Source organism: Phyllostomus discolor, chromosome 5, assembly GCF_004126475.2.
Source record: "Phyllostomus discolor isolate MPI-MPIP mPhyDis1 chromosome 5, mPhyDis1.pri.v3, whole genome shotgun sequence".
Lineage (NCBI taxonomy): Eukaryota > Metazoa > Chordata > Mammalia > Chiroptera > Phyllostomidae > Phyllostomus > Phyllostomus discolor.
In genome coordinates, this window is record NC_040907.2 from 15,574,071 (window position 1) to 15,595,035 (window position 20,965).

At 59.7% G+C, this 20,965-nt stretch overlaps 1 protein-coding gene across 1 annotated transcript in view; it reads right to left on the minus strand.

Moving 5' to 3' along the window:
* The window catches only part of RUNX3 (RUNX family transcription factor 3), a 60,804-nt gene that overhangs the window by 13,815 nt on the left and 26,024 nt on the right, over positions 1-20,965 (minus strand). Inside the window, exons 2-4 of the mRNA XM_028512458.2 lie at positions 12,623-12,897; positions 10,612-10,768; positions 2,900-3,004 (exon numbers count right to left, since the gene is read on the minus strand). Coding sequence (XP_028368259.1) covers positions 2,900-3,004; positions 10,612-10,768; positions 12,623-12,897 — 537 coding nt within the window. The remainder of the gene's footprint in view (positions 1-2,899; positions 3,005-10,611; positions 10,769-12,622; positions 12,898-20,965) is intronic.

Here is a 20,965-nt window from a genome sequence, read left to right on the forward strand (position 1 = left end):
CTTCCAAGTGGCTCATTTTCCTGAGCCCCAGGCAGGAGCCCTGGGGGCACCGGAGCTCGCCTTCCCCTTTGGACTTGGGCTTCGCCTCTTGGCCTGTTTCCTCCTGGGGCTGCTAAGGATCAGTTGACAGAGACTCTGAATGGGGCCTGGCACTCTGAGAGGGCCCAATGACCAGCAGTGGTTAGGCTGACCTCATATCTCTTATAGGTAGGGAAACTGAGGCCCTGAAAGGGGATGGGTGTGTCTAAGGTCACAGGCCAAAGGCCAGGCTGGGACTGGAGCCCAGGGTGCTAGGGAGACCAGCCCTGAGGGCAGGGTGGGTTGGGGTGGGGCAGGCAGGTCCTTAGGACTGGAGACCTGGAGACCTGCCCGCCTTCCGCTGCTGCTCTTTTCCAAAAACGAGCTTCCGCTAAGCTTTCGTTTGAATGAGCCACTTTAAAAACACTGAGCTGGCCTGTGCTGAGTGAGGCCCAGAGAGGGATGCCATCTGCCTCAGGTCACGCAGCAAGCCTGGCCTCTGACTAGGGCTTATCTCCAGGCCCAGCTTTCCCTTCCTCTTGCTGCCTCTTCCGGTGCCACCCCTCCCCCGCTAGCTCGCTGCAAGAAGGGGTTGCCTCAGGTCTGAGAGACCTCGAGCAAGAAGAGCAGGCAGCGGGGTTAAGTGGGAGCCAAGTCTCCCCCCTTATCCAGGGGCCTCTGTGAGGGCCAGTGGGCAACTCTGGGCTGGACGGGCTGGACATGGAGGGCTCTGGGCCCCGCCTGGCCCCTGGGAACTTTCCTGCCAGGCTCTAATCCGCCCCCTTCCCCACTCCCATGCCTCTCTGCACGGCGGGGGGGGGGGGGGGGTGCTCACTGCTTTGTGGAGTGGCCCCTATGTGCTGCATCATCATACCGAGCCTAACTGTGGCTCCCGTCCATCCCGATTCTGCCCCTGGAGACTCAGAGTAGACTATCACCTCCTTCCACAGAAACTTACACCTCTATTGCCATGCCCTCAGGTTCTCAGCAGCCACCCGAATGGTGGTGGTGGTAGCGGGAGCCCAGGGGGACGGCCAGGTACCAGGGGTAACAGAACACCATCCAGTGACTCACAAGGAGGAGCCTCCCTCTGCTGCAGCCAGAGACTACCCACCTGTGGACACTGGCTGCCAGGCCTGCAGGGTGGGTGGTCTCTCCCTTCGTGGAGGAGGCAGCTGAGGCCCTGAGAGGTCAGCAGCTTGCCCAGGGCAGGCGAGCTGGCTCGGACCCTGCTCTCTGCACAGTGGCCTATGGCTCACAAGGGCTTCTCAGCCATCAGCACCTTGAGACTGCGGGCATCCCTGACCCAGTTCACGGATGACAAAACTGAGGCCAAAAAGGAGATGTGACTTGTCCAGGGCTGTGAAGCCCAAGGCCAAGGCATGGGCACACCCATGTCCAATCCTGGTAGGAATCTGGCCAGAATGGGAGCTGACTGCCCTGGGGCCTGACAAGCACGTGCAGGAGCTCAGGGGAGGCCGAGGGAGGCAGCCCTGAGAGGCGGGACGGAGCACTTCCAGAGCCACCGGGCCCAGCTCTGAGCCTCTCCCAGTAGCCAGATACTGCGGTGGGCCCAGGAAGCAGACAGATGGGCAGCCAGGCCTGCCCGATTCCCAAGAAGGGTCAGGCCTGGGTGGTCTCACTGACCCTGCCCTGGCAGAGGCGCTCTCCTGTTCTGAGCCTCCTGGGCACTGGCAGAGACCACGAGCTTGTCCTGCCCCAGGCCGGCTCCATCCGGAATCAGGATCAAAGGCTGCCTCTGGGACCCTGGACGCCGCCGCCCGCCCCCCCCCCCCCCCCCGCCTCCACTAAGACAGTGTGAGGCCCCAGCCAGGATCTCAATGTCCCCAGGCCTGGATTCTCTCCTCACTGGAATTGGGCGACTCTTTGGCTCTGGCTGTCACGAGGATCCCACATGAGACAGATGATAAATGTGAGAGGGTTTCTGAACTGCAAGGGGCCACAGTTACAAAGAAAGAGAAGGACAGGGCAGCTCTCGGTGCACCAGGCGAACGAACATGCGCGAGCGAGGGACAGCCCGGACCAGAGCTCCGCTCAGAGCTCAGGACGCAGGCAGGCAGTGCGGAGATGGCCCTCTGGTTCTTCGTCTCACTCACCCACTCACCCACCCACTCACTCACTCGCTCGTTCATCCAGGGAGCACCGGCCTCTGGCCCCCCCAACCTGACTCGGCGAACTCCTCCGGCAGGCAGAAGCAATTAAACACCAGCTCTCTCTGATGCTAAAATGCAAAACCAGGGCTCCCTACACTTAGTAGGTGCTTTGTGAACACCTGCAGAATCAAATCTGCATTCCTGCTGGTGAGAGTGTGGGTCCTGGGGTGCAAGTGCCCGGGCTCTGTGAGACCCGAGGAAGTCCCATCCATACCAAGATTCAGAGAAAGACCTTCCGAGGAGGGGTCTGGCCTCCCGCAGCCACTGGCAGAGGCAGCTGGGGTGGAATAGGGCAGGCACGCCTGGTCCAACCTCCAGCCCCAAAACACACACACACACACACACACACTCTCTCTCTCTCCAGCCTTTTCCGGACGCTTCCTTCCCTTAATGATGCAAGACCGTACCCCCCAGCAGGCCCCCAAAGGCAGTCTCCCACCGCAGAGGGGCTCAGCTGATCCTGCTCGCTCCCTGCCCCAGCCTCCTCACCGGCCTCCTCAAGTCTCGGCCAAGCAGAGAGGGCCTGGGGCTTTGCCGGCAGACACACAGTGTGTGGAGGTGCAGGGTGGCGGACCGCAACCCCCCACAGGGGTGCTTCCAGGACCCAGTGCCACCTGTCTGACCTCAGTGGCTGCCCTTCCCCCTCTGGGCCCTCTTCCCCACCCCCACCCCCTCGCCCCAGGGGACTCAGCGGCTCTGGCACTTACGTCTGGGCTCCCGGGGTCCGTCCACAGTCACCTTGATGGCTCGGTGGTAGGTGGCCACTTGGGTGGGGTTGGTGAACACGGTGATGGTCAGTGTGAAACTCTTCCCTGCAGGGAGTGAGGGAAAAGCAGGAGGTTGGTGCCTGGAGCCATTCAAAACACACTGGTCTCCCATCTTCTCTGCCTCCCCAAGAAGCCCCTAACCTTCTAGAAGGGGTAGGTCTCTGTCCTCGGAACCTGGGGAGAAGATGGGGTTCGGGGTCAAGTTCCAGCTGCTGGGGTTGGCATTCAAGGCTCCGGCAGGGCAAGCACCAACTTTACTACCCCCACCTCCCCCGCTGCTCTGGCTTCTTTCCTCCCTGTTTCTTGTCCCTCTTCTGCTGTTCTCCTATCCAGAGACCTTGCAATTCAGGGATGGGGAGCAAGGATGGGTATGTATCTTTCCCTCAAAGTAATTAGTGATCTTTATAGAAAAATCTGAGAACATAAAAGATATAAAGAAGAAGAAAACACCCATAGTTCCACCAGCCAGAGATAAACCCTGTTGCTATCTGGGTGTTCTCCCCTCTGATCCTTCTTAGGGGTGTGTGTGTGTCTTCAAAGAGTTGCAGTGATTCTAAAATACGCATTTTTGTACCCTGCCTTTTTTTCACTTCACATCACATCCTAAGCACTTTCCCGTGTCGTTAAAAGTTCTTCATAAACTTCACTTTTAATGGCCGCGAAATATTTCGGCCCACAGGAGCCCCGTCTTCTATTTACCCATCTCCTTCCTCTCGGGCAGGGAGGTGGCTGCTAGTCTCTCGCTGGCGTGTGCGGCCGGGGCTGGCGAAGGGCTGGTTGGGAGCTGCAGACGTTTCATTTGCAGACACAACTGTTATTTCCAGAACTCTGTTCTATTTTTAAATAGACAGTTGGCTCCAAAGCCTCCATTCAAAATTCCTCAGAGGAGAAAAAACTTTTAAAATAATAATAATGTATTTTTTGCCATTCGAAATAAAATGAAATGACCTTCTGTTTATAAAAATGCCTCGTCCACACCTCTGCATATTTCCCGAGCATGGATTCTAAGAGGCGGCGAGTGACCTCACGGCGTCAGAGGGTGGGGACGCAGCAGTGAGCGGGGACCAGGGAGGGGCGCTGGTCTCTCTGGCGAGGTGACTCTCGGAGGGAGGGTCTGGCGCGAGGCCGCGGGGCCACCGAGGTGGAAGGTCTTTTATTTAAACTCTCGTGACCGAACTTGCCTTTCTTCTGTTCCCAGTGAGAAGGAAACTGTTTGTAGGTTTATCGTCAGCCCTAACGGAACCCAGATCACAGCTGCGAGCTCTCTGACCCTGCCCTACCGAGGGTTTAGTGCCCTTCGGACAGCACTCAACAACATGAGCCTGGCCAACACCGTCCACCTCCTGCTCGGGGCCGCCGGCGTCCCAGTGCGCTGGTCATCACGGTCCGCTGTCTGCCTCCGCTCTGCGTGCTCAGTCCTGCCCCGGCTCCCGATCCGCGTCTCGTTTTTGTGTTTGCGCAGGTTCCCCGTGTAACGGGCAGAGGAAGGATTACCTCTGACCGGCTGTGTTCTCTCCCCTTCTGCAGCGAATTCCTTGACTCCGCTGGCTCGAAGGGCAGGATCTCTCCTCCAAGGGCAAGCCCGGGTTCCCCAGCGCCTTCCCCGGGGTGAGAGCACCCGCCCCCACCGACCGCTCTCTGTTCTCACGAGCGCCTCCGACGAATGTAATCGGAAGGTGTGGGGGAGCTCTGCTGACCCCCAAGTCCAGCTCGGGCTCCGGTCTGAGCTGCCTGTCCCTGGACCCCAGTTACAGGCTTGGGGACTGACTCCCTGAGGGCAGAGGCCAGGCCACTGGCTCAGGGCACCTGTGTCCCCCAGGGCTGGCCCAGGGTGGACACTGGAGTGGGGGGCTGCCCAGGTGGGCCACTCCGCTGTCCCTGTGCTCCCAACAACTCTGCAAGGCCAGGAGGCGGGTTCTGCTGTCCCCACTTCACAGGTGGGAGACCACCACTCGGGGCGTGGCTGACGGCACAGTCCTCTCTGCCGTCTTTGGTTCTTTCTGGGTGCTTGTCCGTCCAGGGGTCAGGCGAAAGCCCCAGCCCCTGGAACAGGGGACTCCAGAACCAAAGCACACCAGCCGGGCCGCTGGGGCCACATGGAGGAGCCCAGGGGCTCCGAGATGCCAGGGCCCAGGAGGACGGTCCTGCAGCTGAGGTGGGACGGGCATGGAAAGGATGAACGGGGCCTCTCTGGAGGGTTCTCCTGAGCCAGCCGGCTGGAGGCGAGGGCGCGAGTGCCGGAATTCACGCCTGCCCCTGGAGTCCTGGGCCCGAGGGACAGACGCGGCCCCGCTCTCTCAGACCACAGGGACACTCCCCATGGCTTCTGGACACAGGCCGTGCAGATGGGCTGAGGGAACCCTGGGCAGGTGGGCTCCGGCTCCCCGCCCACCCCCTCCAGGGGCCCCTCCTCCTGCTTTCCCTCACTCTGAGGTCCTTTCCCTCCTGGACACCCCTGCCCTCCACCAGTCAGGCACACTCTGGGGGCCGCGGGGCCGCTTTGTCCCGCACCTCCTCGGTGCCGGTGCCGCAGGGCGCTGAGCCACGGGGAGTTCAGGTGGACGGCAGCGGAGCCGAGGGCAGCCGGAGGGCCTCCAGGCCGGATGGGCCCCGACCCCTCCGAGTGCTCCTGTTTGTCAGCTCAGCTCCCTCAGGTCTCCACTGAAAGGCGGGGGCCCCCCAGTCACTTTATCGAGAGTGGGGGTTTTGAACTTGGTATCTGTGGCCTCCTCTTAGAGCTGAGTACGCCCCTGAACTGGGATAGGGCAAACGAAACAAAGTGGCGATTGTACTGTGCCTAACCTCCAAATGAGATTTAGCATCTCTCTGGAGTATGGACACAGGCAACAAGCCACAGAGCATTGCAGAAGTCCCCGCGACCTTGTCACAGCAGACGTCACACGGAGTTTCAGCTCGCGTTACAGGCATCGCAGACTTCTCCAAATACCTCTTCTGCCCGTCACAGCTTCAAAGTCATGGTCGTCATCAGCCCCGCTGCTGGACCTCACGGTTTAATGTGCTAACAAAGCAGCACATTTATCACAATTTAAAAGACGTCTCGCTAACTATGTTTTCACATAATTGGTTTTCATTGTAATCCTCTGTGTTTTGTTTTGTTCCCCAAAACGCATTATTCTGAGACTGTCAGAGGGGTCCGTGGGGTGAAAAAAGATTAAGAGCCTCAATCAGAAGCATCATAGACCCCCCACTCCCACTCTCCCTGCTTGAATTTCCCCTAAACGCTTATTGTGTCTAATAATTCATCAACTTATTTATTTTGGTTGGTTTTTCTCTATTAGACCGTAAGCTCCTTGGGGGCCGACCTTTCTGTGTCGTTTCCTGCTGTTTCCCCAGCCTCTGGAGAGTCTCCGGCACACAGTACGTGCTCAGTAAATGTTCATTAAATGAATTAGTAACAGAGATTACCGCTCCCATTTTATAGAGGAGAAAACTGAGACATGGCACAAGGAGTGATCCAAGTTACCCGGCACCCAGGCAGGGCTCACCCAGAGAGGGGAGAGCGTGCCGGGGCCAGTCCTTCCACACAGACGCTAAGGACCCGCTGCGAGACCCGGCGGCACAGCACAGGCCACTCCTGGGGTCACCAGCCTTCCTCCACAGCTGCCTCCCAGTTTCCAGGCCTGGCACTACCCCTCCTGGGTACTCCCAGACGGTAGGGAGGGGGAGGAGAGGGAGGGAGAGGCTGGGACCGGGAGCAGGAGTGGGAGGGCGGAGCAGCTGGCAGGTGCCACTGGAGGCAGGGACCCCATGGACCAGGGGTGAGGAAAAGCTGTCTTCCTGAGTGCCCCTTGCCCCTCTCGGTGGCCTGGCGGCAAACCCACCCACCATCTCTCTCCTCCTCTTGGAGGAGGAAGCCGCAAAGACAAAGGAGGTGGACAGCTTTGTGCAGGGCCCCTGGGGAAAATGTGCAATCAGCCAGGAGTCTAGGAACTGCAGACCCAGGCACTCCGAGGGCTAGCCCTGCTTGGGGGACGAGAAGTCCTAGTCTGGAAAGAGCTGCGCCTCGGGGCTCTGAGTGGCCCCAGATGGTCCCGAAGGACCTGGGGCCCTGGATCACGCAGCATGCACCACTGGGTCTGGCAGCGCGACCCTGGGCAAGTCCCTGTCCCTCTCAGCCAGGGTTCCCATGTGGGATGTCCCAACCATGGGGCTCCTGGACAGTGGGAGGGGACATGTCTCAGGGAACCTCTGGGTTTTCTTAACACTGGCCAAGAAGCCATCTATCTCCTCTCCATCAATGGTCCCCCCTAAGCCTGCAAGCCACGCGTCACCCCAAATCTCTCTCCACCTACTATGTTTTTTTTAAACCACTTATCGACAGTTCAGGAACCCCTGCCCTTCCCACTTTTGCCTAGGCCCACGGCCGCCTCCTAGAGGGGACTCTAGGGATTTGTGGTGTGTGGTCCTCAAGAGCGGGGTGTGGGGGCAATGAGAGAGTCCGGCACCACACAGGGCAGTGAGGTATTCTTTCTGCCTGCGTGTGAAGATTTGCTCATAAAGACTCTCTGAGCTAAGAACCTAACTACATTGTGCATAAAGCAAGGCACATTTCTTTTTTTGTATGCTTTTCATGTCTATTGAATTTTCCAGGAGGAAAGACAGGTTTTAAAAAAGGTTTGTTAAGAACTTTGCCAGGAAATGTTCCCAACTCCAGAAAACCGCGTCGCCGGCAGCAGTGCCGCGTTCCCACTCCGAGGCGCGGACACCTCGCCGGCTGGGCTCGCTGCGGCTGTCACCCGGCTTCTGCCCGGGGTGTGAGCGCCTGCCCACCAAACAGTGTGGTCTCACCCAACATTTGCATATTCAAATAGGTATTTGATTATAAAGTACTTCCCCCCCCTTCCATTAGACCTAAGAATTATACAGATTTTGAAACTGCACATAAGCGGACAGGCTAGGTTATCTATGCATTTCACTGTGGGAGAGTAAAAGGAGCATTTCAATTTAGGAAGGGGGCGGTGTGTCAGTGGGGGGGGGGGGGAACCTCGGCCTTAATCACTGCAGGAGACACCAGTGACTCGGTTTCCTTCCCTCCCTTTTCTTGTTTTGCACCCTCGGGCTAACCCTGAGCTCTGGGCGGTGGTATGTGTCTGTCTTTCAGAGAAAGGCACCATCCTGGAGCTGGGACAGAACCAAGGAACAAAGAGCAGGGGAGCCCGCAGATGTTCCCACCTGGCTTCTTAGTCCTGGCGGAAGTCAGAGAGCCGGGGGAAAGCGCCGGCTCCCGAGTGCCAACCTGTCCCTGCTCCCGGAGCGGCCCAGCCCGTGTCAATCACTGACTTGTTCTCTCGGCGGGAATTTCCCGATGGGCAGGCCGGGCGCACCCCATGCGCCGCTGCTTGCCACAGGACCCCTCCGCCCTCCTCCTCACCGCTGCCCGCCTCCACTTCTCCCACTCACCAACTCACACCTTCTGGGTTTCCCCCACCCCCACCCAAACCGCACCAGAATCAGAGAATCAGTGACAGTCACCACTCAAAAGGACTTCAAAGGTCTCCTCTGGTCCCAGGCATTTGAAGTAACAAAATCTCTAACACGCATCCAGCTCTCGGTCTATGCCAACTGAGACACCTGCACCAAGTTCCTTAATCCTCACAAAATCCCACGAGGTCACCATCATTATAATCCCCATTTTACAGATGAGGAAACTGAGGCACAGGGAAATTAAGCCATTTGCTCAGCGACATCCAGCAAGTCACTGGTGGAGCTGGGCACTGAAATCCAGGTCAGCTGGTTTTAGAGCCGCTGAGGCCTAAAAGCCGAGTCAAGTTCCGTGGGCATCAGAACCCCCACCGAGGCCCCTTCCTGCCACCCAGGACCACTGGGGCTGGCGAGGGAAACTCAGCCTCCTGCATCTACTCTCCGGAGCCACACTCTGGCCTCGGCCAGCTGTGCCCGCTCCACAGGTGTGCTGTCCAACAGCGCTCTGGCCGCCCACCGCCCTCCAGGCAGGCCCTGCGGGGTGGGTGCAGGTCTGTGGGCACAAATGCCGCAAGGAAATCACGTTTGGCAGCAGGATGGCCAGGCAAGGTCTCAGGTAGGTCAGAGAACCATCGTCTCTTCTATGTCGCACCCCCTAGAAGAGGCGGATACGCCGCCACATTCCTGGTGCCGTGCAGGCCTCTGGGGACCGATTTTTCCCTCTGCCTGCCTCCCAAGGGGCTGGCGCTATGGAGGGCCCGCCTCATTGCCACCACTCCTGGGCTGGCAGACGGGGCCACCACCCCGCAGTCGAGCGGCACTCAAGCAAGCCACCGCCAACCAGTGGCAGCTAGGGACTCTCTATTCGGGGCTGGGGCTGGGATTAAGTTGCAAGAGGCTTGAGATATTGGGGATGACAAAAGGAGCTTGGAGACTAATTAGGAGCAGCAATGAAAGCTTAATTCATAAAAGCAAACATTTTCCATCCATCAACCTGCAACCAGTTACGGGCAACGTTTGAAAGAAATCTGTGCGTGGGGAAGGGAGCCAACAGGAACAGGAAATGTCTGAAAGAATGTAAACTATTTCAGTTTCATAAAAAGTAACAAGTAAACAGTTATTACATGCAAATAATGCCCTGGTTTTAATTAATGCTGAAAAGTCAAAATATGTTTGACATTTGTATGTATACATTGAACGGCTGAAGGGGGAAAAATGGTGCCCAGATGCCCACTTCTGAGCAGGGCTGGCGGCTTGGTCGGAACTAAGACCTCGATAAGGTCCTGTTTGTTGGTGTTGAAAAGCACAATTCTGCCTCGGCCTCTGTTGAGGCTGGGGGCAGAGGGAACCTGGCTTACTTTCTTAACAAAGCTGGCCCCGCAGGCCAGGTGCTTGGGAAGGGCACTCCCCTGTTTTCAGCAGGATGGTCTTAAAGGGCCAGCGAGCCCTCAGTGACCCATTTCTGCAGTGCAGGGTTTCTAGGGCTTCTCAGCCTGAAGTGGCGAGGTGATGGGTTTCAGGTCCTAGCAGCCCCTCCTCCTCCACAGCCCCTGGCGGCAGCCACAGGGAGTCTGGTCCTACCTTCCTTTGTGCTGCCCGAGGGGGATCGGACGGGCAGGCACATTGGCCTTGACCGTGGGGGTGAGAGGTGGCAGCCTTTGAGCCGCACTTTCCAGCATTCGGCATCCTGTGCTGGTTGTTTCTTTTCTAAACCACGCTAAGGCTCAAAGGGCTGGGGAAACTGTGGCTTTGGGAGACCACAGCTGTGGAGAGGCAGCCTCTGCCTGTGGGGAGAGTCTGCCCCCGAGGGGAGAGGAGCCAGGGCTCTTGGGCCCCGCAGACCGAGGATTTGTTCTCCAAACCACCTGCCGAACAACGTGCGAGGCCCCTTACGGAGCCTGTCAATCTTCCCCCAGCGTCTCCCGTGAGAGCGGGGCACTGGATCGGGAGAGGGGCGGCAAGGCAGGTTCAGGAACTAGTAAACCCCAGAAACTAGGAGAAAATTGTGTTGTTGTTTTTTTTTGTTGTTTTGGAAAGAGACCCTAACATTCTTCACATCCTCAAAGGGGTCTGTGAAGAATGTTGTTTTAGACAGAACTGGACCTGTTTTTGGGGCTCCCCTGTGGACCCCAGGGCCCCCTTCTCAGCTTCCTTCCCCCCAATCTTTGCGGCCGCCAGTGCAGGGCAGGCGCCGTCTCCCTTCCACTCACCTCGCCCACTGCGGCCCACGAAGCGGAGGTCGTTGAACCTGGCCACTTGGTTCTTCATGACGGCCGAGGCGTTGCGCAGTTCGGCGGAGTAGTTCTCATCGTTGCCTGCCATCACAGTCACCACCGTTCCATCTGGCACCTCCCCCAGCGCCACCACCTGAGGGCACGGGGCAGAGGGACAGGTCAGAAAGGCAGGGGGAGGCAAAGGAAGGGGGGAAGGGCTGGGGCAGGCAGCTCCCCTAGGTCCCAGGCGCACTGCGGATTTCTCAAATGCAGGGTGGAGAAGAGGCTTAAAAACAATAGGGACCTTCCTCCAAACACGACAAAAACAAAAACATCTCTACCTCTCATACCCAAATCCTCGACAACTTGGTTAAGCCATGCCCTGCAAAATTATTCTTTTAATTCAATTAAATCTAAGCGAGAGCTGGGGACGAGCTCAGTCATGATGTTGAGTGCAGTTTCCTTTTTCCCTTTGCTTGAGCAAAAAAAAAAAAAAAAAAAAGGGAATCAATATTGCCTCTAGCAAAGTAAAAATAATATCAACAACAATAAAAATGGGACTCAATGCAAAAGCCGTTTGGGGTATGAAATTGGGCCATGAAATGTGGCCCAGGCCCAGTTTATCGGCTTCTGCATAGCCTGAATTCGTTATGCAGGCAGAATGCAAAATGCAAAACAAACCGGCATTTGGAGAGGGTTTGTGCAGAAAACCCTTTTAAAGTGGGAGAGGAGCTTTTGAGAGCAGGAGGACGCACCTGCTGGGGACTGCGGGACGGGGGAGGAGATGCCCCCCCCCGGGAGAGTGTCCCCCAACCCTCGCCCAAGGAGCACGCAGAGGCGGATGCCTTCTGCAGAGGGATCAGACTGCACACGCAGTCACAGCCATTTAAACGTGGCCACCGCGTGTAGGGACTAGGGATCCAGATGGTAAAAATTTCAAGGAGAAAATGTTTGGGGTCTGATTAAAAAGGCCAGATTTCCTGTCAACATCCTGTCTTCTTTTAATTTCAAAGATTCCTTTTAAGCTCCAAGTGACAGTAAAACCTCCGATCGGAGGATTAAAGTCACACGGGCCTCCCCAGCACCCCCCTCCTCCCCAAGGAGATTTCCCCCACTGGTATTTTAAGATGTCACCCGGGAGACCTCAAAGAGCCACTCATCCTTTTTTCCAGTTCGGAGTCGTCTTAATGGGAGCAAGGATGGACTCAGCTGCCAGAAGCCGCCGTTTCCAGCCACCTCGGGCACCGCCACCCCCAGCCGCTAGCCCTTCCTGCCCTGCTCTTTCTCACGGCAGCTGCGAGAGGTTTAGGGGAAAACCAAGGCGTTTTCGTTTCATCTCGCTGCCCCCTTAAAAAAATGAAAATGAAACAGTCGCCTACTCCTTGGCAGAGAGAAAAAGATCTTCTGAATGACTGGGGGCTGGCAGGGGGGTGAGAGCGCCCCGGATCTTCGCCTGACATTTGGGATCCCAGCCGCAGCCGTTTAGGGACAGTCTCTGATCGGGGCCCACAGTCGCCCGCCCGATGTAAAATTTCTGCAGCCAGAGTTGGAGGGTGTGAGCAGGAAGTGTTTCTGAAGCGGCGCAGGAGGAGGGTGCCGGCAGCCGAGGGTAGGCCCTATCCACCCTCCACACCCCCCCTCCGCGGTCCTCGCCCTGGTCCCCGGCTCCTCTTCTCCCCTGCCCGCGGCTGTGTCCGTGGGATGCGGGTTGGAGGGAAGCCCGATGTGCCCGTTTCCATATCAGTGTTTCTCCGCACGGCTTCCCAAAGGTGGAGAAGGGGCAAACCTCCTAAAATCACCCGTGCGGGGTGTACTCAAGAGGGAACGCCGAAGAAGTCTCCGGGCGGAACCCCCGGCCAGACCGAGGGAGCCCTTGGCCCAGTGGCCTGGGTCTCGCTGCGGGGTCGCAGGCACTTCCCCTCCCCTCCGTCTCCCCGCCCGGGCTCCGGCAGCTGGGACGCCCGGAGCCCCGGGGCCGGCGTCCTCCCTCCCTGGGCCCCGTACTCACCTTAAAGGCGACAGGCAGCGTCTTGTTGCAGCGCCAGTGCGAGGGCAGCACCGAGCAGAGGAAGTTGGGGCTGTCCGTGCGCACCAGCTCGCCCGCGTGGTCCGCCAGCACGTCCACCATCGAGCGCACCTCGGGCCGGGTGCGCCCTCCGGGCCCCACGGCCGCCGGTGCGCTCAGCGTCCCGCTGTTCTCGCCCATCTTGCCGCCGCCGCCGCCGCCGCCGCCGCAGGGGAAGGCCGTGGAGGGAGGTGTGAAGCGGCGGCTGGTGCTCGGGTCTACAGGAATACGCATAACAGCGGCCGTCAGGGCGCCGGACGGGCGGCGGCGGCGGCGCGGCTCCCTCGGGGGCAGCCGGCGCGGGCGCCTCCTCGGCCGCCGCTGCCGCGAGAAGCGGGAAAGCAGAAGCGGCCGAGCCGGGACCTCAGATCGCAGGGGGCGGCGCCCGGGGACGCCCCGCCGGGGTCCTCCCGCGGCGAGGCCTCGCAGCCCCGACGGCCGCGCGCTGCCCGCCGGCTAGTCCCGCCGCATTCTGGGCGCGCGGCCCGACTGCGGCCACCCCTCGCGGCGGTCCCGGTGGCTCCGGCCGTGGCGCGGCCCGCGCGGACTGTGCCGCCGCCGTCTTCCGCCCCCGCAGCCCGCTTGCGGCAGCCCCACCAACTGCGCGGCCGCAGCCCCAAAACAAATCCTCGAGAATCAAGTGGCGGCGCAGCGGCCGCCCGCGCGCGGGGTTAGTACCCCGGGGCCCGCGGGGCGGGGCCGCCCGAGCGACGCGCTGCGCAGCCAATCGGAGCCCCCATCGCGGGCACCTCGGCCGCGCTCGCAGGGGGGGGGGGCGGGGGAGACGGGGGACCGCCGAAGGCCGCCCCACCCGGAGGGGCGGAAGGCTTCGCCGCGCGGAGGACACCCGGGGTCGGATACCCCCGCGCGACAGCCCGGGGCTCCGCAAGGGTTCTGCGGAGCCGGGGCCGGGGCCAAAAATGTGTTTGAAACGTCCGAGTCCTACGGAAGGCTCGTTTGCCGCCGGCTCCGGGGCCGCGCCTCCCTTTCTCTCCCCCTTCCCCGCCGCCTGCGGTCGAGCCTCCCCATCCCCAGCTGCTTTCGGCCTGCACTGCCTGCACCCTCACCGGGGAGCCGCGGGCGTCCCAAGGCGGGTGACAGCGCGCGGGGAGCTGCCCAGAGAGGCTTCTCACTACCCCGCCCGGAAATTAGTTTGACCCAAGAGCCTCCACCGCACCCGAGAGGACGAGCGCGCCAGCAGCCTCTGCAGCTCCCAGCCTGGTGCGGCTTCGGTCCCGGCCTCGCAGGCCCGGGTGCCAAGCCGGGGACAAAAAGAAGGGTGTCCCCCACGGGCCCGCATCCGTCTTGGGGGCAACTAACCCCGTTTCTCTTGACCCTCCCCTCAAAACAACGGCCAGAATCGCGCAGGCCTTGCGGCGTCGTTCTTCGTTGTGGAGGCCTGTGGCTTCTTGTAAATCACGATGGAGCCCGAAAAACGCGAGTGCTTTTCCCCGATCCCTGCCTCACCCCCCGGCCCCGTGCTTATAACCACGGTCCTGCATTGTGGAAGAGGACGCCGGTTCGTGGCGAGAAGAAAACTGTGCGGAGAAGGGGACTGGCCTCAAAGCTAAGGGCCCCGGCTTCCAAAGGAGGAAATTTTCTCCCTCCACGTGGGTGCCAACCGGCTCCCGAAGGTCCAAGCCCACGTCTTCCCCGGCGGTGCGCTCCGGCTGCGCCGCAGGAATGCAGACGGCTCTGCCGAGGCAGGGTCTGCTCGCTGGCCCCGGATCCTCGCTCCCAGTCCCCGCAGCGCGACCAACCACTCCTGGGGCTTCACGTCAAGCAACCCCTTCCTCTCCTGCACCCCAGGCCAGGCAAGCGGGCCTAGGGAACGGCTATGGAGAAGGGGGGAATAGGAAAAGCCCAAACCCCATCCTCTCTGGGTTAGTGCCCCGGATGCGTCCCCTGGCGTCTGGGGAACGAACTCTTGCGGAGTGATCCCGCCATTCTGGAGACTGGGTTGGATATTAGTTGTTCCCGTCCCTTTACAGGTGCAAAACGACGAATTCCAAGGCTGGAGAGCAAAGACGCAGAGGATCCGATGAGGACTGCAAGATCGCGCCCTGGATCTGACCTCGGCCCAGCGCGCGCCATTTCGTCGTGGACAAACGAAATCAAGCCCCGCGTGTCCTGCAGAGCAGACGGGACCTGGCCCAGCCTCGCCCCCAGGGAGACCTGGTCCCCACCCCTCTCGGAGCCTCCCATCAGCTCCTCAGCCCATTTCGAAAGCGAGGACTGCGAGGGCCCCTTGCGGGACTTTGTGCGGGGTCTACACCAAGGCCCGCGCTCTCGGGGGCGCTGGCACTAGCTGCGGAACCAGGAGAGGGCGAGGGACCCGAACCTTAATGTGTCCGACCCCTGGGAGCTTCCCAACGAGAGGCCCACCGCGTCGTAGCCAGGTAGGGCCCGGGGCCTGGGAGGGCGGGCCCCGCGTGCTACCCTGGAGCGGCTGTGGGGCCAGGACCCCTGTCGTAGGGGGGGGGGGGGTTGTAAATTCGATTCGTTTCATGGTGTCGGTTTACATCCGTGCCATCACTTGCCCCTCCGCCTGATTTCTCCCTCTCATCCGACAGCGGGTTCACAAACGGGTTTCCTGAGAACGGGGCTCATGTGGGTCTCGGCACCTGGCACAGCACCGGGCTTGGCACCAGCCCTCGGGAGGGCACTCGCAGAAAGTGGGCGCCGGAACCAGAGGACTTGGGCTGCTGGCGCTTGGGTCTCCAGCCCGAGGTCACCTGGGGCCGACGGAGCCTGAGCAGTTCCGGGAGCCACCGCTAGTTGGCGCCTGCACCCTGCCAGCGGCGGAGTTGCCCCTGCAGGCCCTGCGTACACATGTGCGCCAGCTGCGGTCCCCGTGTTCAGGAGCCGGGGGTCATCTCCTAAGAGCTGCCCTTTCTGGACAGACGTCCTGTCCGACTCCTCAACATCTGTGCGGCCACGTCTCGAACAAACCAAAGGCTCTGTGTTATACCCAAGGCTGACCTCCCTCCCCTCCGTGGACAAAACGCTTTGACACTGGCGCTTTTTTCATTCGCATCTCAGACATCCGGGGGTCCCCGCACCCCTCGACCCACAGGACATTCCTCCCGACAGAAACGCAATCATTTTCTGCCCCCTTCTTGGGTCGGGGTTGAGGAGGGCGCACAGAACAGACAAGCACATTCCTTATTTCGACCTACTTCTCCATCCTGGATGGAGAGACCGAAGGCTCTCTCTCTCTCTCTCCCATTTGGAAGACAACTGGACAGTTCCCACCCCTCTGTCCGTAACACAGGGGTACCCTCTCCCTTCCCCGTCTTAAATGGACAACCATCTCCTCTCTCTCTTCCAGGAGACTGAGGGACAAGCACCCTGCATTCTCTCCAATGGCTCCCACCTAAGAGCGCCCCGAGTGGTCTGCAGCCGGATGAGGAAGCCCGGAAGTCTGAGCCTACTTGGGCCAAGAGCTGGGTACACAGGGGCCTAGCCTGGGGCCTGCAGAGTCCTGATTCTGGTGGCTGCTCCTTCTACCAGGGTCCTTCGCTCCAGGGAGAGGATCTATGGGGTGAGAATGACCCTCTGTCAGGAAGCCCTCCTCCTGCCCCTAGAGGGTGGCGTGCCTAGGAGTGCCCTCTCTGCGTGCTTCCCTGGTAGTGAGGTGCTGGCCAGAGGGCTTTCAAGGGAAGATCTGATTGTTGGAGAGTCCTGGTGCTTGGGGAGGGTGAGGAACCCCCGTAAGTGCCAGGGAATGGGCATCTGTGCTTTGGAAAGCCTTCGTAGAAGTCCCCTGGTTGTGAAGGGAGCCTGGGCCTGCAACGCCACTGCCCGAGTTTTTCCTCTTCCACCACCTACTCCGGTCTAGGGAAAATGGCTGAAAACCTCTTCGAGCCTCATCTGTGTTATCTGTAAAGTGGGGTCATCACAGTGGGCTCTTCAGAGAATCGTGTGTGAAGGGCTTAGCACAGACCTGGCACGTAGCGGGTGCTTCACCTGTGTGAGCAATCACTGTTATTCTGTAAAAATAAGGCCTGATCACTCCTTGTCAAGGGCCTTTGGCAGGTCCCCTCCCCTGGCTGGGCCTCACGCTTCCCACTGTGAAATATCCAGTTCTTATGCCATCCTGACCCCTCGGTTCGCCAGGGGCTGCTGCCGGGCTCCAGACAGAGGCAGCTCACAGGAGGGCTGTCGGCGTCCATCACAGGGCTGCCCGGGGATCTCCGCCTTCCTTAGGCATGCACACCCTCACTCTAGAAACCTGCTGGCCCCCATCTCTCCCCCCTCCCCCACAGGCACTCTCCTGAGTAGGAACTGGCCTCAGCGGACACTGTCAGCCACCTCCCCCTCCTGCCCTTCCTAGGAGGCATCTGTTCACTTTATCCTGGGTCTCACAGGAGCCGCAGCCCAGCGGCTAGTACAGAGGACTGTCTTCTAGAAGCTAATGGTTTCTCCCACTCTAGTCTCCACACCCCAGCTCCAGAGGGACACGTATCACCATGTCACCCTCCAGCCTGGTGCCCTGGAGCTCAAGGTGGGACACTCCTGTCCCTTCCTGAGCCTGAGTTCCCTCTCCTGTGAATGGAGGGTGTTCCAATCGCTCCAGTTTACAAATCCAAACCATTGAAAACCCCCTCTAGGAGGAGAGGGGCACTGAGTGTCACGGATCTGAAATACCACCGATTGTTCCACATGGAAGGAAGAAAAAGAACAAAACCGCTAATTAAACCAGCACTTGCCTACATCCTGGTTTTAGATACACATATTTACACACGTATAATTATACATTGTATTACATATGTTACATTCTAACTATATATAAGGTTAGACAGGGTCATGAAAAACCTGCAAAGCTTATGTTGGATGGGTTGTTGCTTCAGGGTTTGGGGCCCTCACCCCAGAGATCCAGCTCTGAGCCATCCCTCCTGGGCCGCCTCTGGAAGGCTCCAGAATGTGCGGGCAGACAAGTGCGCTTCTCAAATTACCTAGTTTTGTTTTGCAAGGGGCCAGACTCCGCAGGGAGGAGAGGCGTGGGGGAGAGCACTGTGGTTCGGTACAGCTCCTGGCTCAGCCATGCGCTGGCTGCTGGCTGCTGGCTGCTGGCTGCGTAAGTTTTTCGTCTCCCAAGCCTTGGTGCCCTCCCCGAGCCTTGGTCCCCTGGCCACTATAGTGGGAAGGACAGTGACAGCCACAGTTGCTGAGGTGTTACCGGGCCTGGGTCCTGTGTTTGGGCTTTAAAGCTCATCACCCCATCCTCAGAGCAATTGTATGTGGTAGGTGTTACACACGTTTAAATGAAGGGGAACGTTGTTGCCCAGGGTGTCCTGGGCTAGGGAGAACCCCGGCCAGGTTAAAGGCCCCACCTGACTCAGGATACGGGGAGCTGCGGCCCCACCTGGTTATGCACATCCTCCCCCTGGGTTGAATACAGTAACGGGAGGAGCCCAGTACCCAGATGTTTGCTGTTCTGATGGTGGCGGAACTAGAGGCAATAGAATCGGTTCAGCAGCCACCCCTCTAACCCAGGCTGGGAGACAGGAAGGGCGCTGCAGGGGTCGCCGCTGAGGCCCTCCCACCCTGTGCTCTCCTTCAGCCTCAGAACCACCGGAACCACCGGGGAGGAGGTGGACTGAGCTGCAGTCCCTGATTTACAGATGGGAATGCTGGGGCCCCGGAAGCGGGAGAGATGTCACCTGGGTGACCAAGAAAGAAGCAAGAGTGAAGCTGAACTTGGGCAAAGCTGGGGGGTAGGGGGGCAGCATGAGGCTGCCCCCGATGGGGGTTCTGACCTCTGCCTGCCTGGGCCCAGGTGGAGCCTGAGCCAGGACCCACACTATGGCCCCCAGGGTGCACCTCATGGCCGGAAGCGGCCCCTGAGTGCCCAGCACTGGAGGGGGGCATGCCAGAGTCCCCACCTGAATACAGAACTGCACTTCCGTGGTGGCTCTGGGCACCAGGCGGGCTCCCTGAGGGGTCCCAGCTGAGTGTCCCCGTGACCACAGGTGGAGCCTCCCTGACCACTCGCCAGCTCCTCAGGCGGCATGGCCCCTAGCATCGTCAGCGGAGGAACCCACAGCTCCCACCCCCACCCCACTGTAGGTCCATCAGGAGGGTGCCCAGCTCGGGAGTGAGAGAGCGAGGAGGGGAGCAGGGGGAGAGGCAGCCTTGGTGGGAGCAAGTGGTGCAGGGAGGGGAGGCAGGGAGGTGTGCCCTACACTGAGCCGGCCCTCCGGTCACCGCCCTGCCTCTCACGCTGGCCACCCATGAACTACAGAAACAGTTCTGGGAGAGCCCTCTGGTCTGTCACTAGTAACTGTCCTGGTTTGCTGGGCTCTGGTCCCGTGCTGGGAGTTTTGCCCCAATTATTGCTCTCCCTCGTGATACAGATTTTACCCTCTGCATTGTGCAGACGGGGAAATCGAGGCTCAGAGCATGAAGAGCTTCTTGGCTCCAGACCTCGGAACCTCAGAGCCCTTCTTTCAGCACCACTCCATCCGAGCTCCCTCCCTGCCCTGCCGGCCGGTCCCGGAGCCATGGCCTCCCCATCCACAGCCGCGGGCAGGAGCAGAGCAACCTGCGGGCAGAGCCGTCAGGTCGGACCGTTCTTCTGTGGGCAAGGCAGGGGTGGTAAATGGGAGATACATGGGGGACTGGGCAGCTCCCTGGGCAGCCTGGGACGGGTATGCCCTTTCCCAGCCCTGGGATGGGCTCCATCCAGCTCTGGCATCCCGGGAGAGAGAGCGGCCCCTCTGAGTGGCTGTCACCTCTCACCTCCCCGGGAGTGGAGGACGGACAGGAGGACGTCCAGGCTCAACATGCCTCCAAACCCCAATCACATAGCAAGAATAGGAGCCAGTCAGAAGCCAACTTTTGAAGTAGGATCGGAGCCGCGGGAGGCGAACCCGGACCACGGTCAGACTCTCCTGATAGCAGGTCAGCCTGTACGGGACGCCGGGCCTCATCCCACACCTCATGCTTGCTCGTGCCTCCTAGTAATCTCCTGGGGGAGGTACAGTTATCGTCCCCATTTCACAAGTAAAAAAACTGAAGACAGAGAGGTCAAGCAGTTTGCCCAAGGACACACAGCTGGGGAAGTGCAGAGCTGGGACTCCAACCAGGCAGCCTGGCCTCAGAGCCCACATTCCTGGCCACCACGCTCTGCTCTCACGGACGAGAATCAGATGCTGGAAGTTGCAGTCATGGAACAGAATTAGGATCCTGGCAGGAGCCTTGTGGGCAGGATTCAGGATATTCTAATGTCAGACTCCACAGGGCTCTGAGATATCCTATCTAAATCTCCCATTTAACAAACAGCAGAGCCGGGGCCCACTCCAGGTCACAGCCCAGGCCAGGGGCGGAGTCTGGAAGCCCCTCCTGGCTCCTCCCACTGACTCTGGTCCCAGATGCCTTCCCCTCCACGGCAGGCCCTCCTCGCCCCACCACCCACTCAGTGGCTCCCCGGCCCTGCCGGTCCCATTAGGGATTTTCCACCTCCCCAAAAAGGTCCTAATGACTGTCAGTCCTTGTGAAGCCTTAATTAATCTCAGAGGCCGATGGCTCAGAGGAGAGCAGGGGCTTTGGCCTTACGCAGATGAAGATTACGGCTCCATTTCATGTGGTGGTGAAGGAACGCCTCAGACATTCCTCCCAGCAATAAAAGCCACATGGCTTTCCAGCGTCGCCCTTGGAAGAGAAAAAAAGCGCAGCCCTTTGCGGAAAGAAATCAACTATGTGCTGTGTGCATGGCAGGAGATAAAACCGGGGCATAAGGAGGTGGAGAACAGTCGGCCTTTTATGCTGCCTCTGATGGCCACCGAGAGTGGCAGGACCCCGCAGTCACGATCCCAGCTGCAGCCCTGGGGAGAGGGGGTGGCCCCCACGCAGTGATGGAGGCCACTGTGGAAGGGCCTCAGCCCCTTCCCGTGACCGGGCTTAGAGCTGCCTCCCACGCCACATGGGTAGGACCTGGGACCCACACGGTCACAGTGAAGGGCCCCATCTCGGCGGGTCCTGCACGTGGGCCCAGGCTCTGCCATCGCTGCCTTACATTTCTGAGTTCTTTTTGAATCAGGGGCCCGCCGTTTCACTTTGCACCGGGCCCCCAGGTTATGTAACTGGTCTTGCCCACAGGTTACCCCATCAGCCAATTGCCACATGTCTCCCGGGCCCTACCGCGTGCCCAGGCCTGGGGGGTACTGTATTTAAGCACCTGTTTTGCTTACATTACCTGACATGAACTTCAAAATAACCTTGTGCATTGAGCAGCTGTGGAAACTGAGGCTCAGAGAGGCTTCTGGGTGGCAAGAAGGCCAG